The following is a 13,403-nucleotide window of genomic DNA, read 5'->3' on the forward strand; positions in this document are numbered from 1 at the left end:
CTCTGTATCAGGCGTTTCGCAGTATGTAGTATTTCCCCTAAGCTGTACCGGTAGGTTACCTGAACCTTACTATGGCTAAGAATACGCACCATCGTACCTTGCTCCTTAGAGTTGACGCAACCCAGCTAAAACTCTCTATCATTCCCTCCACTGGGCAATTCGTGAAGCATTTGGATTGATAATGTTTGCAAACCAATTCAGCTGTTTAATTCAGTTTGAAAGCGACTGCGATTGCATGTTTTGGTGCAAAAACAGCTAATATGGTGTGTGCTTTAGGCCAAAGATCTTGTGCTAGACGAGCATGTTGCGGAGCAACTGCAGCCATATCTATTTGATTTTAAATGATTCGAGTGTAATATATAGTAGAGCGATGACATTGTACTACATGTAACATCTGTGAAGCTAAAGCCTACAATCCTGCTTGATTACCTACCCTCTGCGCTCGCGGTACGAGCGAAATGATAAATCAAGGCCGCCCAATATTCCGAAATGGCGTACCGGTAAGCGGCCCCACTGGAAGTGCTTTTACTGTTCTCTAGTACACACGGATCCATGGTAATATGTATAGTACTCGTGTGATGTAGTACGTCGTGCTCGGTTGAGCTATGGTAGAGGTAGGCCAGATAATGCAATGCAAGGCTAAGCCTAAGTGAGGCGCGGCTGTGAAGTACCTATTTGCATGTACCTGGCTTTCACCGAGCTGTCCGATTGCGGGTTTTGTAAATTCGACTGCTGGATCGATGGGCGTAGGCATGCGGCGTATGGGTGATGTCAGTCATAACACTAGTATGTGAAATCAAGAGCTGTTTTACAGAAAGCATCCGGCTCAGGTCATAACACCTATAGCTTCCAGTAGCAGACACTTGATCAGCATCGACAGCGCCCGTCTCAGAACCAGAGGCAAATTCAAAGCGGTCCGTTGCGCCAAGGCCAAGGGAACTAACCTTTTTGCCTGTCCCCCCCTAGTGTCGACCTTCAAACGCGATCCCAGCTGTTTCGGAAGCGCGTTACGCGTGCACTCCTCGCGACCAGCCTGGTACGAACGGTACGGTAGCTCCGCCAATCCACCGGGTCGATATGCTACGCAACGCGCCAGAGAACTGTCAGCATACCTTACCAAGTACATCTCTCGAACTTGACCACGGTCTAATCACGTACGAGGATGCCGCGGACTCTGAAGACAACGTCATCAACCAGTTGGCATACTTCAAAAAGACTAAGGAGTTACTCAACCATCTTTGGGAGCAGAGACGGTCAATCGAAGCGCTCGTCGCACACCATCTTGACCTAAGCCAGAATGAAGCTTGCATTGTACAAGACCAGCGCACATGGATTCGAGGTGGCTTCAATGCCTGCATACCAGCTGTAGTGAAGTCTAGGAACGAAACCAGGAAGGTTATTATGCGCTGTCCAATGCCGCACAAGCTCGCTGAAGCTAGATATCCTGGGACGGCAGACGAAAAGCTAAGTTGCGAGGTTGGAACATATGCATGGATGCAGGAAAACTCTCCTAATGTCCCAATTCCTCATTTATTTGGGTTTGGCTTCTCGAACGGTCGCCATGTAAGACTAAATTCTTATTGATTGTTTCCCTGTCCTGCTAAGAGTCAGCTAACTTGGATTAACCAGTACACGCACGCTGTTCATCGACCTTTCTATATCCGTTTTGTCAATATCGTCCGGCGATGTCTCCTCAACTTCTTCCGATATCCTCTTGTTTCGCATTATACCTCTAACCCAACCGCCTATAGCCTACACACGGGATACATGATTCTTGAATTTATTGGCCCAAGCAGGGGACAGATGCTCTCCAATTCATGGAAAGGGATTCAAGAAGATCCAATTCGGAGGGAAAAATTTGTTTCGGGACATCGCTCGTGTAATACTATCTCTCGCTCGGGTCCCTCAACCAAGAATAGGTTCATTCCGATACCATGATGACGGCACGGTATCATTATCGAACCGGCCACTCTCCTGCACGACTATCATATTGGAAAATAATAGGGCACCGAGGGTAATCCAGAGGAGCGATACATACACATGCACTGACGCTTTTGTGTCGGATATGCTCACATTCCACGACCAACGCTTCCTCAGCCAGCCAAACGCAGCTTATGACGAGGAGGACTGCCGTGGTCAAATGACAGTACACACCCTACTCCGGGCGCTTTCACACCATTTTATAAGACGGGAGAGGCGCAATGGGCCGTTCATACTGCAGCTTACTGATTTCCATGCTAGCAATATTTTTGTTGACCAAGAATGGAACATCACAGGCCTTATTGACCTAGAATGGGTATGCTCACTACCCATAGAGAAACTCACAGTGCCCTACTGGCTCACTGGTAGAGGAGTTGACCAGATAGAGGGAGAGCATCTTGACGAATTTAATGGAGCGCGAGAGGAGTTTATGCGTATCTTTGAGGACGAAGAGCAAAAGACAAGATCGAGCAAACGGCATGATATTTCACTAGCAATGGCTATGAATGACATGTGGGAATCAAAAGGAGTGTGGTTTTGGTATTGTATAGAATCGGTGAACGCGATGTACTCGCTTTTTGAGTGTCAGCTCTGCGAGCGGTTCTCAGGTAGCCTGTCCACAAAAACTGAGGAGTTCGTATCAAAATTCTGGTGAGGATTCAGCGAGCGTTGTTGCGAAGAAGCTCGCCGAGAAGGAAGTATATGACCAAGAGCTCCGTGAGCTCTTTGAAAATAGCAAGGAAAGTTTGCGCATCAAAGCTGAATCGTGAGCCGAATTGCATAGACTAGGAGGGCAAGCTGGCTTACGTCTTTGTCCTGATGAAGTCAATCTTTAAGACTATTCATTCAACCTTTTACAATTTCTCTCCTTCCTCTTTGTTCTTCTTCTTCTCCTCCTCTTCCTCCTTCCTCTTCTCCTCTTCCCCTCTCTTCATCTTCTCATCCCTTATCCCATATTGCTTTTCTTTTCTTTTGTGCTGAGGTCCCAGATGAGATCATACTTGCTATAGAATCTTTTTTGATACCTATGCCTCCAGCAACAGCCTGGTCCAGAACTCCACTATACTCCCCAGATGAGTGGGCGTCATTGTTGCTACCGCTAGTACCAGTATCCGCCATTGTTTTCCACAGGGCAACAGTTGCAGAATATGTAAAAAGAGGGTGCCTAGGAAAAGCATGAACTTTTGCCCAGGTAGACGCGATTCTGAGATACAAGTCATTCGATACGAAAAAGCCTGAATGTATCCTTGTCCGGCTATGATACTAGTCCCAATCAGAACGTATCCTAGCTAATCTGGGATAGGGATATCAAACTCAGTGGGAGCAGTGGTCACCATTACTTGCAGGTAGGTGAACAGAAAGAACATCATTTGCTGACCGATGGTAGTTCGAACGGCTGCGCACACATTGACTTGGTAACCCACAAGCTCTGGCGAGTAGCCGGCTACTAATCATCAAACAACTGATCATACGCATCATACCACCCCTTCATTTCCCACTTCCTACTCGCCAACCAATCCTTGACTTTTTGATTGTCATAAATAAGAGGCGTATCCCAAAACTTCTCATGCACACTTACTACGCCCTGTTCAAAGTCATTCTCATTCGGCTCCCGAATGTTCCACTTGTAATCTAATTCCTTCCAGGGCATCGGTCCATCCCAGCCATGCGCCGTGCGCAGCAGATTCTGCTCCATGTACTCTGAGTTGAAGCGCTCATCTGGCACCAGGAGGAACGAGCGATAATATTCGAATAGTTCTTTTGACGGCGAGCACACGAAGAAGCCTGCATTCATGTACCCCGGAGTTTTGATATCGCCGGGGGTGGGGGGAAATTGGTGGTTTGAGTCGAAGATTTCGGAGAGGCCGGCAAGCACGTAGGTTGATGGCATTGGGGCGAAGCCCTCGCGTGGTTCGTGAGGTAGGGTCTTTTGGGGCCGTGTGGCTGGGTCGTCGAAGACGCCGTCGAGGGAGTGGAGAAGCATGCTGTCGCCGTCTATGACGAGGACGAGCTCGTACTGCGTCATTTCGAAGACGCGAAGCTTGGTCATGATGTTGTTCCAGGTTGGCCGGCCGGGGTGCAATTCGACTGTACCAGTGAGAAATTCGACGGGGTAGATGATGGCGCCGTCTTTTGCGAGGCGTTCACGTCGTCGAGAGTCGATGGTTGGGTCGACCATGACAACGACATCGATGCCATTGGTGCGTGTCTCGGGGTTGTGAAGAAGTTGCCATATGAGGATGCGTGTTGCGATGAAGTACTGGTCATCTTCGAGGGGTCGGTGTATGTTACCGTCGCTGGAGAACCAGGTCACATAAGCCCTATTACTTCCGCCCGGATTCACTTTGGGTCGTTTGTTGCCAACGTTCTTGCACTTGTGACTCTTGTGTTTGTGCTTCTTGCCATGCTTGGAACTCTTGGCTTTCTTCTTCTTTGAGACAGTATGCTTGGCATCGTTGAGATCATTCAATGGCGTCTCGTCCACGTTCCCGTGGTTGAATACACTTCCTTTGGATCCATGTGTATGTCTGTATTCAGCAGTTTCCTCGCCATACCATGAATCATATCTGGATATTGTAATTTCTAGAAGGAGAATCGCTGCAAGAACTGCTAAGATGACCGCAGCCCTGATGCGTGGTTTGCTAAGAAAATTTGCCATGGCCCTGGAAATTCTTTGATGCTTGGGAGAGGAAGAAGCGATCCGGCGAAGGATTCGGAGGACGGGGCTGGAATGTTTATCACAATGACATTGCTGCTTCAGTCTCAAACCCTAACCCAGCAGCATTTGCTCTTCTCGTTTTCGAGGGAGCCTTGGTCCTTCTGAATCAAAGCTGTTCAGTGCTCAGTATGTGGCTCACCGATATTTGTCCCAGCTAGTAAGGATAATATCTCAGATCGCGTGCACATAATGCAAGCAAGAAATCACAAGTGCCGTAGAAACCTTGCGGCATTCAATCAGGAACGAACAAGGTGCATAACACTACTGAATCGATCGAAATTATGTCATAAGATCCACTGTGAACCTTTCCAATGGTTACCGGTACGTTTTAAGCTTTCTCGAAGGGGCCTTTCACAGATTCATTAGCTAGTTTTGGAAAACGCTGCTTGTCCAGAATCGCACACCTGAATCCAGTTCAGAATGCTTCACTTCCCTGTTTTAGTGTGTACGGAATGTGTGGCGGGTACGTTGATGCAAGGTCGATGCTCACTTCACTTTTGATTGGCTGATTTGCCGCGGATCTCGACTTCCGCGTCCTGAGTCGCGAATACATGAAAAGGGTACCTATGAAAAACAATGGGTAGACTAGAGATCTCTGAAATTGCTTTCAAAGAGGCTTGAAATTCATCTATCAACTGCACATTCCAATCTTGCAAAGAGTCAAACGTGCAAAGTGATCCTCGCATGCCTACTCAAGTTAGATTCAGTTGCAATCGTGTCAGCTGGGCATATTGCGTCAAAAAGAAAGGATGGAATTGCGATCCGAGTTGCCTATTCTGCACCCTGGTTATATCATCGTGTAGAAGGCTGGTGTCAGGAAAGGGAGTGCGCGAAATGATATGGTACATAGAGGTAGGTGAAGGATTTAGTGACTATGGGCAGTTGGTGACTTAGATGAATTGCCATCCCCACAAGATAGCGATGAGCAGGTATCATTACCTGCTTGGTCTGACGAAGATCTTACTCATTCACCATTGACGCAACGGCCCAACATTTGGACATGCGGTTGCTGATTGACAATCAATCAGAAACCCCATCGCGAGCAGTTGACTTTCCTATCTGTCGCTACGAAAAATTACAGAACAGTTTTCCAATGTTCCAGTGACAGCTGTGACTAGATCGGGCCTCACCTCACTCATGTTGCACTCATGAGTCACGCTTCTATAGCACAGAGTGAAAACGCGAACGATCAGAACCATCAACTAAATTATACTATCGATCAATTCTTCCTCGGGCAACCGGAAAGCCAGCTGTATCAATGAAGAATATAATGTTCTCTGAAGCCAGGCCCCACCACGCCAAGCTCAGTCAGTGTCACCGCAATCCGAAAATCGCTATAGCACCGTCCTCTCACCACCAGGCAAAGCCAAGTGAGGAGCAAAGAATCGTAAACAAAAGCACACTTGTTCTGGCCATGCAGCAGTCAATTCGTCGTGGAGGCCGTCGAATGGCTATCGAGCCTGACCTTGTCGAAAGCGTATGCGACGAGTCCCCGCCCTGCAGATCCCACTGCAGCCCCAATGTTGGGCGGCTCAAAAAGATCACCCCAGGCAATCAGTTCGAGAAGTTTTTCACGAATCCTCCAAGACCCTGCATGTCCTTTCCACCTGCGGTCAGGCATTCCGATTACCTGCGTGTGTGGAGCTGCTCGATCGACCGTCTCGTATACGTCCATCTACCCCACCATCCTCCACCCTCTATCTCAACCTCGCTCTCGAATCCGGGTGACCAAGAAGGTAAATTGCTTCGTGCTTTGGGGACTTGGGAAGAGGGTGAGGGCGAGGGCGAGGAGGGCTTTATATATTGCACCAGAGCTTGCGCACAGACGCCATCACATGGTCTGACTAGGGCGACGGCAAGGTGACTGTGTTGCTGAGTACAAGATGAGATATACAATAGGAAGGAGCGCGTGTTTTGGGTGCAAATTTGCTGAGTTGTCGCCTTCACTGGCGATGTCATTGAAGTTGATGGAACAAAGCAAAATCTACGCGATATGAGGAACACGACGAATAAGACTGCTGTAGATGCTAATGCTGTGTGATTAAATCTGGGGAAATCTATGCGTTAGACCTTATCCGAATGAGGGGACATGAGTGGCTATTAGGTTGCACAAGATGACAGCTTAGAAGAATCCTAATCATGACAGCCATCTTCTACTAAATACGCAGTGAAGAATGTGAGACCGGCCTCTGAATCTTATAGAAATCGAAAGTGTTGCAACAGGTATCAAACTAGCATAGCATAACGTAATCATTCAAACATATCCACCTTCCAACCCCATCCTCGAACAATCTTCATCCCCTCTAACTCTCCACAAGTATGCCCGACCTCAAATTTCATCCACATCATCACCATCTCCAATCTGACGGAACAAATAATAAGCACCATTCGATTAGCAGTAATGCCCAACCACATCAACCCAACTATAGCTCCTCCCCTTATCTCCTCAAATACTAATATCGGCCGACATATGCGGATTGAACCCGCCCACCTCGCACCGCACTAATATTGACAAGTCAAAACCGTGCAAGATGCCAGCGAATTTGTCGCATTCGTGCCTTGTCAACCACAACAAGTACACCATCCTCTCGCCAGTCGCCCCAGCCAAAGTTTCCAAGGACCAACCAACCCCACAAGAGGCCAGAGACGCAAAAAATTGACAGACACTCAAACAAATACCCCAATTTATCTTCGTAGCTTCGGGTCAAGGACAAGGGAAGCAAGTTCCATCGTTCCTCTCCTGTTGGCCTAGGCGCGAGAAGCCTCGATGTAGGATATTGGAGCGAGGTGTCGTGAGGTCGGGGTACGTAGTAGATCTTACTCGTGTGGTCTTGACGAGGGGCATCGTGGTGGTAGATTTGACATGTATTAGCAAGTCGTGAGTTCATGGGTTGCAAGCAATTCATAAGCATGTATTTGAAACTTACAGAGCAACCCTGCTTCAATCTTCCATTGAAATTCCGATATGTCTTTGGAGCTATAGCATTATGAATAATAGAGTTGAGAATAACGGCGGGGCTGCGTGTATATATATGGTCGAGATCATAGTCGTAGAGCAGGTAAAGAGGGAATGTTTTGGGGCCTAGGATGCACTATGTCTAAATTGAAGGCTTGTCATGGCTCAAAGTCCTTGATCAGATTAGGTGAATGCTTCGTTCCATTATTTTGTTCCCTGATGATGATCACCGAATCACTTTCTAACCAACGAGATGCTCATATGCCTTGCCTCGATGATCCTCGAACACCACGGCACCTGGAAAACGAGCATCACCACATCTCTGAAACTTTCAAAGTCTCGCTTCCCCATTTTTTCCATGCTCCGCGAGCATCTTGTACATGGTCTCCTCAAACTTCTCGTTTAGCACCCCGATCTTCGCGTCGCCAGGAGGCCAGACCAGCCCGGCATAGAAGCCACAAAGTCCGCTTTTGCGATCGCACCACTGAGAGCATGGTTAGCAAGAAAAGGCAAAAAGACTTGTTGTACCCAAGAAGGTATGAAGCACGAGTAGCTTACCCATCTTAGGTTTGGTGCACCACCCCAGATCATGGTCCCTGCTTTACTGCCTGTGGGAGAATCAGAGTCTATCAAAAGACCTCCTAGACCCCAATCCTTGGTGATGGACTTGTCTGTGTTACCCATCATGGTATTCATCTGCGTAATGATCAAGTTAGCGGCCAGCTTCGTTAGATTCACCGAGAGAACCAATAGACATACCATATCATTCTGCAAGCTTGCATTCAGCGTATTCTTGCTCCTCTCGCCCAGCTGCGGCGTGAAGAAAATATCCATCGTCTCCTTCTTAAGCAGCTTTTCATTCTCCTCATTTGTCAACATCGCCTTGAGAACCTTCACATACTCCTCTGCTGATGTGAAGACACCATTTCCGCCGAAACAATCCTGGAGTTCCTTTCCTTCGCCATCATGCCACGGCATCGGCCCATCATAGTTTTGTACCTTCCCTGTCGCAGGATCACGAATCGCCATATCCGCCATTCGCTCTTTCATGTCTGGACGCGAGGAAGGATGGAACGTCATGTCCTTGATACCGAGTGGCTCCCAGATATTTTTTCGCATATAAGCTTCCAGCGTCTGGCCAGTGACGCGTTCAACGATGAGCCCGGCGAAATCGGTCGAGCTGCCGTATGTCCAACTCTCGCCCGGCTGAAACATAAGTGGCAACTCAAAGCGCTCGAGGAGTTTTCCGCTCGTGCGCAAAGGCTGCTTGTGATATTGTAGCCAAGCCATGGCGTTGGGGTGTAAGGCATCATATGTCAAACCGGAGGAGTGAGTCAGTAGGAGGCGGAGAGTAATCGGCTTGGCCTGTTTGGTCTCGATGGGGGCGCCATTATCGTCGAATCCAGACAATACCTTATAGGACTCCAGTTCTGGGATGTGTTTGTGCACTGCTTCGTCTAGAGATACGAGACCTTGATCGACGAGTTGCATACAGCAAAGAGAGGTCATGAGCTTGGTACAAGACGCTGTCCACATGATCGTGTTAAGCTGCATTGGTCGCTCGCTGCCCTCTTTCATTGAGGCACTTCCGAAGGCCTTGGTATATGTGAATGACCCTGGGTATGATTAGATGTATAGCTCATGTTAAGAAACTGAAGCGAATAGTAGCTACCATCGCGGTTGGTGACTGTGAGCGCACAGCCGGGTATATCATGAGCAGCAATCGCATCGTTGATGGCGGCTTCTAGATCTGCCATGATGAATAGCCTGAATTGCCTCAGATGGCCTCTAAACAGTTCCAATACAAAGACAGTAGTGGGACAGAATGTGCCAGAGATGTATCCACGCTCCAAGACTACAAATGAGCCGACCCCAAGTCTGAGCAAAGAAAGCTCCCAGAGAACCTTTTCTTCAGCATTTAAAGTGGCACCATAATCGGGTCAAGTCCTTCCGGATATGACGGTGCTGTTGATACGTATGCGTCTTGGCGCGAAGCGGGGCATCCAGCGTTTGGAAGCCTTGAAGCCTCGGTCCAATGATGTTTACGGTATAGGTGAGCATGGGGAGTTAACACTTGAATGTCTGTAAAGCGACTGAGATGACCTGCATGGTGCGGTGCGATGCGCCAATATTGTGGGACTGTACTATGCTTCGTTGCATGCGTTGGAGTGGTCCACACCTGTGTCGTGTTGCTGAACAGGACAATGAACGCAAGTAATGACTTACCTATCAGACCAACAATGCGAGGCCATCAAAGGAGCCTAGTTGAATCTCATCTCGACTTGGGCCTGTCAAAGCTGCCTTTATCATTACATCCAGCCATGATTGTTTCCCATGGTGTAGCCGTTGCATTGCTAGCAGGACTACTCCGCGAGAGCGAGGTGAGCATACTAAGTAAATATATCGATGGGGTAGCCCTTGTAAGTTCTGTTTTGTTGAGGGAGCTGTCAGAGATGGTGCAAAGGCTTGCGGGGTAGGAGATAGCGCGCGGTCCAGCGTGGATTTCAGGCCTCAAGTGCTTGCAGTGGGAGGCCTACGTGACACCTGGCAGCGAATACAAGTAGGTAAATGTCATCGTGCTGGCTGCCGATGCCAAATGGTCAGAAGTCGATGTCCCATCTTCCAACCCCTCCGGTACGGTAGGTAAGTAGTTGCTTGGAAGCGACAGCAAAAGTGAAACTGCATGCACCACCTGATGAATCGATTTCACATCTGACTGACCGGGAGGGTCAAGCTGAAAGTCTATCTGCTTGTTTGTTGAAGCAAGAACAAGCCTTCTATTTGGGTGTCGGAGCTGTATACCGGTAGTTGTCTCTCCCGTGAGACGGGGAACGTATGGATGGTCCGAGATGAAATACCTTATCGATAGGTGAGGTCACATGATGGCGCGGATGGATGTACCGGTAGCGATGGGCTACCGTACTTGGAGGGTCAACACATCGCGTCGTCCCAACTGTCCTCTGAATCCTCTCGTCTTTCCGCAACAACACATTTTGACGATGAGAAAGCCACTAGGACTACCATGATCATTCGTTGGGAGCTACCGGTAGTATAAGTCTGACTGAGAAGCGAACGTTGAGAAACGAGAGGCCAGAGGATTGACACCTAGACCTAGACATACCGGTATCAGCTACGTCGCCTCATTGCTTGGGGTAGCTTGAGGCTTGAGGGCTAGTACCCAGTATGACCTCAGTATACAAACAACGACTACACTACCGTATCCGACGCACGCGGTGAGGATGCGGGAGACTGTCGATAGGTCGACGACTGCGAAACCGCCCACCGCGTGAACGCAGTGTGTGTGTGTGTGTGTGTGTATGTGATAATGAATAAACTTCAAAGGCCGTGAGTTGTTGTGGCTACGGTCAGAAAAGAACTCCGTTAGAAGAATCTGGTCGTTCCTCCCCAATTCGATCGCACCTTCCAACTCTACTGCTTTCCATCTCAACAGCTTCCACCTCCAGACGGCGCTCCTCCTCATAGTCCCCATAGACAACACCACAGATAACACTGGACAGACTCTCTTGCCTCCTGTACCATCGATTCAATCTGCGATACACACGCCCTCTTTTCGTTCACAATCATTCATAATGACCCGAAATTCTAAGCCTTCAATACCTAGACGTCGACCCGGCTACAGCAAAGTCAAGGTAGTGGACCTTGTCGCTGATCTGGCAAGACGCGGCCTGCCTACCACGGGCAAAAAGCCAGACCTGATTGCGCGTCTTGAGGAGGATGACAGAAATCAGGCTGAAGCGCGGTTCAGTACTGCCCTTGAGTCGCCCCAGGATGCAGCCCACGCTTTTGGGCTTTCGCGCATACCAACAGAGACCTTTACGGCATATCACACAGCATACACCGGCAAACCTGTGACCGCTAACGGCAAGTTTCACCACTTTGAGAGCATCACAGACGAGTCGCATCGACAGCGGGGTCATTGGTGTTTTGAATCTGTACAAGACGATCATAGAGCGCTCGCTCGCCACATGTTAACACCGGAGGCCATACTGGTCGAGCAGGATCGCAGCGGAGACACCTCCTTCGATGAGATCATCCTGCGATGGATGCCGGGTTCCGACGAAACAGAAATGAAAGCCGGCCTGGTAGGGCCAGCAAGTTCTCACTTGAGGACATTGTACACATTAAAGAAGATTACAGGACAACCCTTGTCATTTCGAGGGCAAACACCGGTGTACCCTATCAGCCAGGATCCACGGGTCAAGCAATACTGGGCCACATATAGTTCGCCACATTCAAAAGTCTCTACTGACGCCGCAGCCGTCGATTCTTCAAATACCATGAATTCCACAATATCCCGAGGAACTCAATCAGGCCCTAGCAATACTTCAGGTTCGTTCCACGATACAAACCTGGCCCCCAAGCCTTCAAGTTTGTCGCATGGAACGCCCAATACTCCAAAGGCTCTCTCCCCGCTGAAGCCACCCAATGACTTTGGCTTTTCAGAGCCACATCAGCCAATTGCCTCGCCTTCCACACCCGTAGCCCATGGACCCTCGACGTCTACTGTGCGCGTCAAGAATTCGAAAACATTGGACAAGGCCGCTACACATAATAAACATGGTGAGTTTACACCCGCCGGAACTGAGCACCATGGAGTAGATTCTGCTCCACAGGTCCTACAGATGGAATTGCTAGGCGGCCCTGAAGTCTTTCCCGCAACCAAAGGACCAGTCACACCTGACTTCCTCAATGACGGACCAATCCCATCATCACATTACACTGCGCTGTCTACGCGAGACGCATCGCTCCCAGTCAGCCCCGAGCACGCGCTGCTACAACAGTCCGTGTCCCCCCCACAACACCCTGCACCACCACCTCGAAGTTATGAGGAAGCGCCTCAATGTGATCTCGAGGAGTGGGGAGGTATGGAGCAGATTGAGAAAGATCTTGCAGCTCTTATTGCATCCGATGCTGTTTTGGAGGATACTGAGCATGTCGATGTGCGTGCTGGTGATACATTACGCACAGCAAGTTTGACTTCTTTCGTCGATACCAGCGAAAGCAAGAAGGGCAACACGGACCCCAATGAAGCGAAATCATCCCAACTTTCGGTTAGCTCTAGCAATGCGCCTAATAGCCCAAGTTCTGTCGCAGATGATGAACGAATTGTCATTGACTGCGAGGGCGACATTGGCGTGGTTCAACCCATGAGCCCACCTGCAATAGAACCAGATATACACCCCCGGTCCTCAGCAGGCTACCTTGACATACCATGCATGGACTGCGGCTTGATGGAGATAGAAGGCCATGCCTTCGATTGCCATATTGGCAGTAAGTCTTATCTATCAAAATCAACTCCCACAAAAGCTAACATCATCCATAGACATTATCTTCTCAGACAAGCTAACCTTCCTCGACTACCGCCGCATTGCTGACGCCGTTGAGTACTTTGATCCTGGTCCGTGGACTACACACTTCGATCCTTACCCCACCCCGCCGCCTGAGGACCCGGAGGCGCAGATTATTGGCATGGCAGATGTAATACGCAACGAAGAATCATACAAGAATGATGAGGAGTTACATAGTCTTCCTGACTCAATGATGGTGTTGTTATGGGCTTTGAGATCACTTCCAGGCGTTAAAGTACTCAGAGAGTAGGCAAATGGTGACAAATTGTTGCCATTCTTATATATAGTGTGTAGTCGTCAATCCTCAACATCCATCAATCAAACCCATCTCCTTCCCAACTACCCAGGCCACCCAAAGTGAACCCTCTTCATTTCTCAA

General features: G+C 49.0%; 6 protein-coding genes across 6 annotated transcripts; 3 read left to right on the forward strand and 3 right to left on the reverse strand.

Moving 5' to 3' along the window:
• Nucleotides 1–1,077: 1,077 nt before the first annotated feature.
• On the forward strand, nucleotides 1,078–1,938 carry IAQ61_011897 (uncharacterized protein; the record flags this gene model as incomplete). The annotated part of the gene is made up of 2 exons (XM_066099392.1): nucleotides 1,078–1,563; nucleotides 1,630–1,938. 2 exons carry the CDS (start codon nucleotides 1,078–1,080, stop codon nucleotides 1,936–1,938), a joined length of 795 nt encoding a protein of 264 aa, XP_065950911.1.
• A 701-nt stretch (nucleotides 1,939–2,639) lies between these two features.
• IAQ61_011898 (uncharacterized protein) lies at nucleotides 2,640–3,099 on the reverse strand (the record flags this gene model as incomplete). Its single annotated transcript, XM_066099393.1, has 3 exons — nucleotides 2,640–2,739; nucleotides 2,788–2,818; nucleotides 2,982–3,099. 3 exons carry the CDS (start codon nucleotides 3,097–3,099, stop codon nucleotides 2,640–2,642), a joined length of 249 nt encoding a protein of 82 aa, XP_065950912.1.
• A 328-nt stretch (nucleotides 3,100–3,427) lies between these two features.
• IAQ61_011899 (uncharacterized protein) lies at nucleotides 3,428–4,639 on the reverse strand (the record flags this gene model as incomplete). Its single annotated transcript, XM_003844431.1, has 1 exon — nucleotides 3,428–4,639. One exon carries the CDS (start codon nucleotides 4,637–4,639, stop codon nucleotides 3,428–3,430), a length of 1,212 nt encoding a protein of 403 aa, XP_003844479.1.
• Nucleotides 4,640–5,969: 1,330 nt separating this feature from the next.
• On the forward strand, nucleotides 5,970–6,563 carry IAQ61_011900 (uncharacterized protein; the record flags this gene model as incomplete). Its single annotated transcript, XM_003844432.1, has 1 exon — nucleotides 5,970–6,563. One exon carries the CDS (start codon nucleotides 5,970–5,972, stop codon nucleotides 6,561–6,563), a length of 594 nt encoding a protein of 197 aa, XP_003844480.1.
• Nucleotides 6,564–7,760: 1,197 nt separating this feature from the next.
• On the reverse strand, nucleotides 7,761–10,449 carry IAQ61_011901 (uncharacterized protein). Its single transcript, XM_003844433.2, has 4 exons — nucleotides 9,328–10,449; nucleotides 8,415–9,271; nucleotides 8,214–8,351; nucleotides 7,761–8,139 (listed from the first exon to the last, which is right to left on the reverse strand). The coding sequence occupies exons 1-4, from the start codon at nucleotides 9,410–9,412 to the stop codon at nucleotides 7,987–7,989; spliced, it is 1,233 nt and encodes a 410-aa protein (XP_003844481.1). The 5' UTR covers nucleotides 9,413–10,449; the 3' UTR covers nucleotides 7,761–7,986.
• Nucleotides 10,450–11,245: 796 nt separating this feature from the next.
• On the forward strand, nucleotides 11,246–13,051 carry IAQ61_011902 (uncharacterized protein; the record flags this gene model as incomplete). Its single annotated transcript, XM_066099394.1, has 1 exon — nucleotides 11,246–13,051. The coding sequence occupies one exon, from the start codon at nucleotides 11,246–11,248 to the stop codon at nucleotides 13,049–13,051; it is 1,806 nt and encodes a 601-aa protein (XP_065950913.1).
• Nucleotides 13,052–13,403: the final 352 nt, after the last annotated feature.

The sequence above is a fragment of the Plenodomus lingam genome, assembly GCF_022343315.1.
Source record: "Plenodomus lingam strain CAN1 chromosome Unknown scaffold_20, whole genome shotgun sequence".
In the NCBI taxonomy this organism is placed as follows: domain Eukaryota; kingdom Fungi; phylum Ascomycota; class Dothideomycetes; order Pleosporales; family Leptosphaeriaceae; genus Plenodomus; species Plenodomus lingam.

Bases quoted from the DNA above. Each gene is read 5' to 3' on its own strand.
- IAQ61_011901 (XM_003844433.2), bottom strand. From the start codon at position 9,412: ATGGCAGATCTAGAAGCCGCCATCAACGATGCGATTGCTGCTCATGAT. The intron at 8,352-8,414 runs GTATGTCTATTG...ATCATTACGCAG, and splicing joins CAAGCTTGCAGAATGATATG to ATGAATACCATGATGGGTAA. The intron at 8,140-8,213 runs GTAAGCTACTCG...CCATGCTCTCAG, and splicing joins GTGCACCAAACCTAAGATGG to TGGTGCGATCGCAAAAGCGG.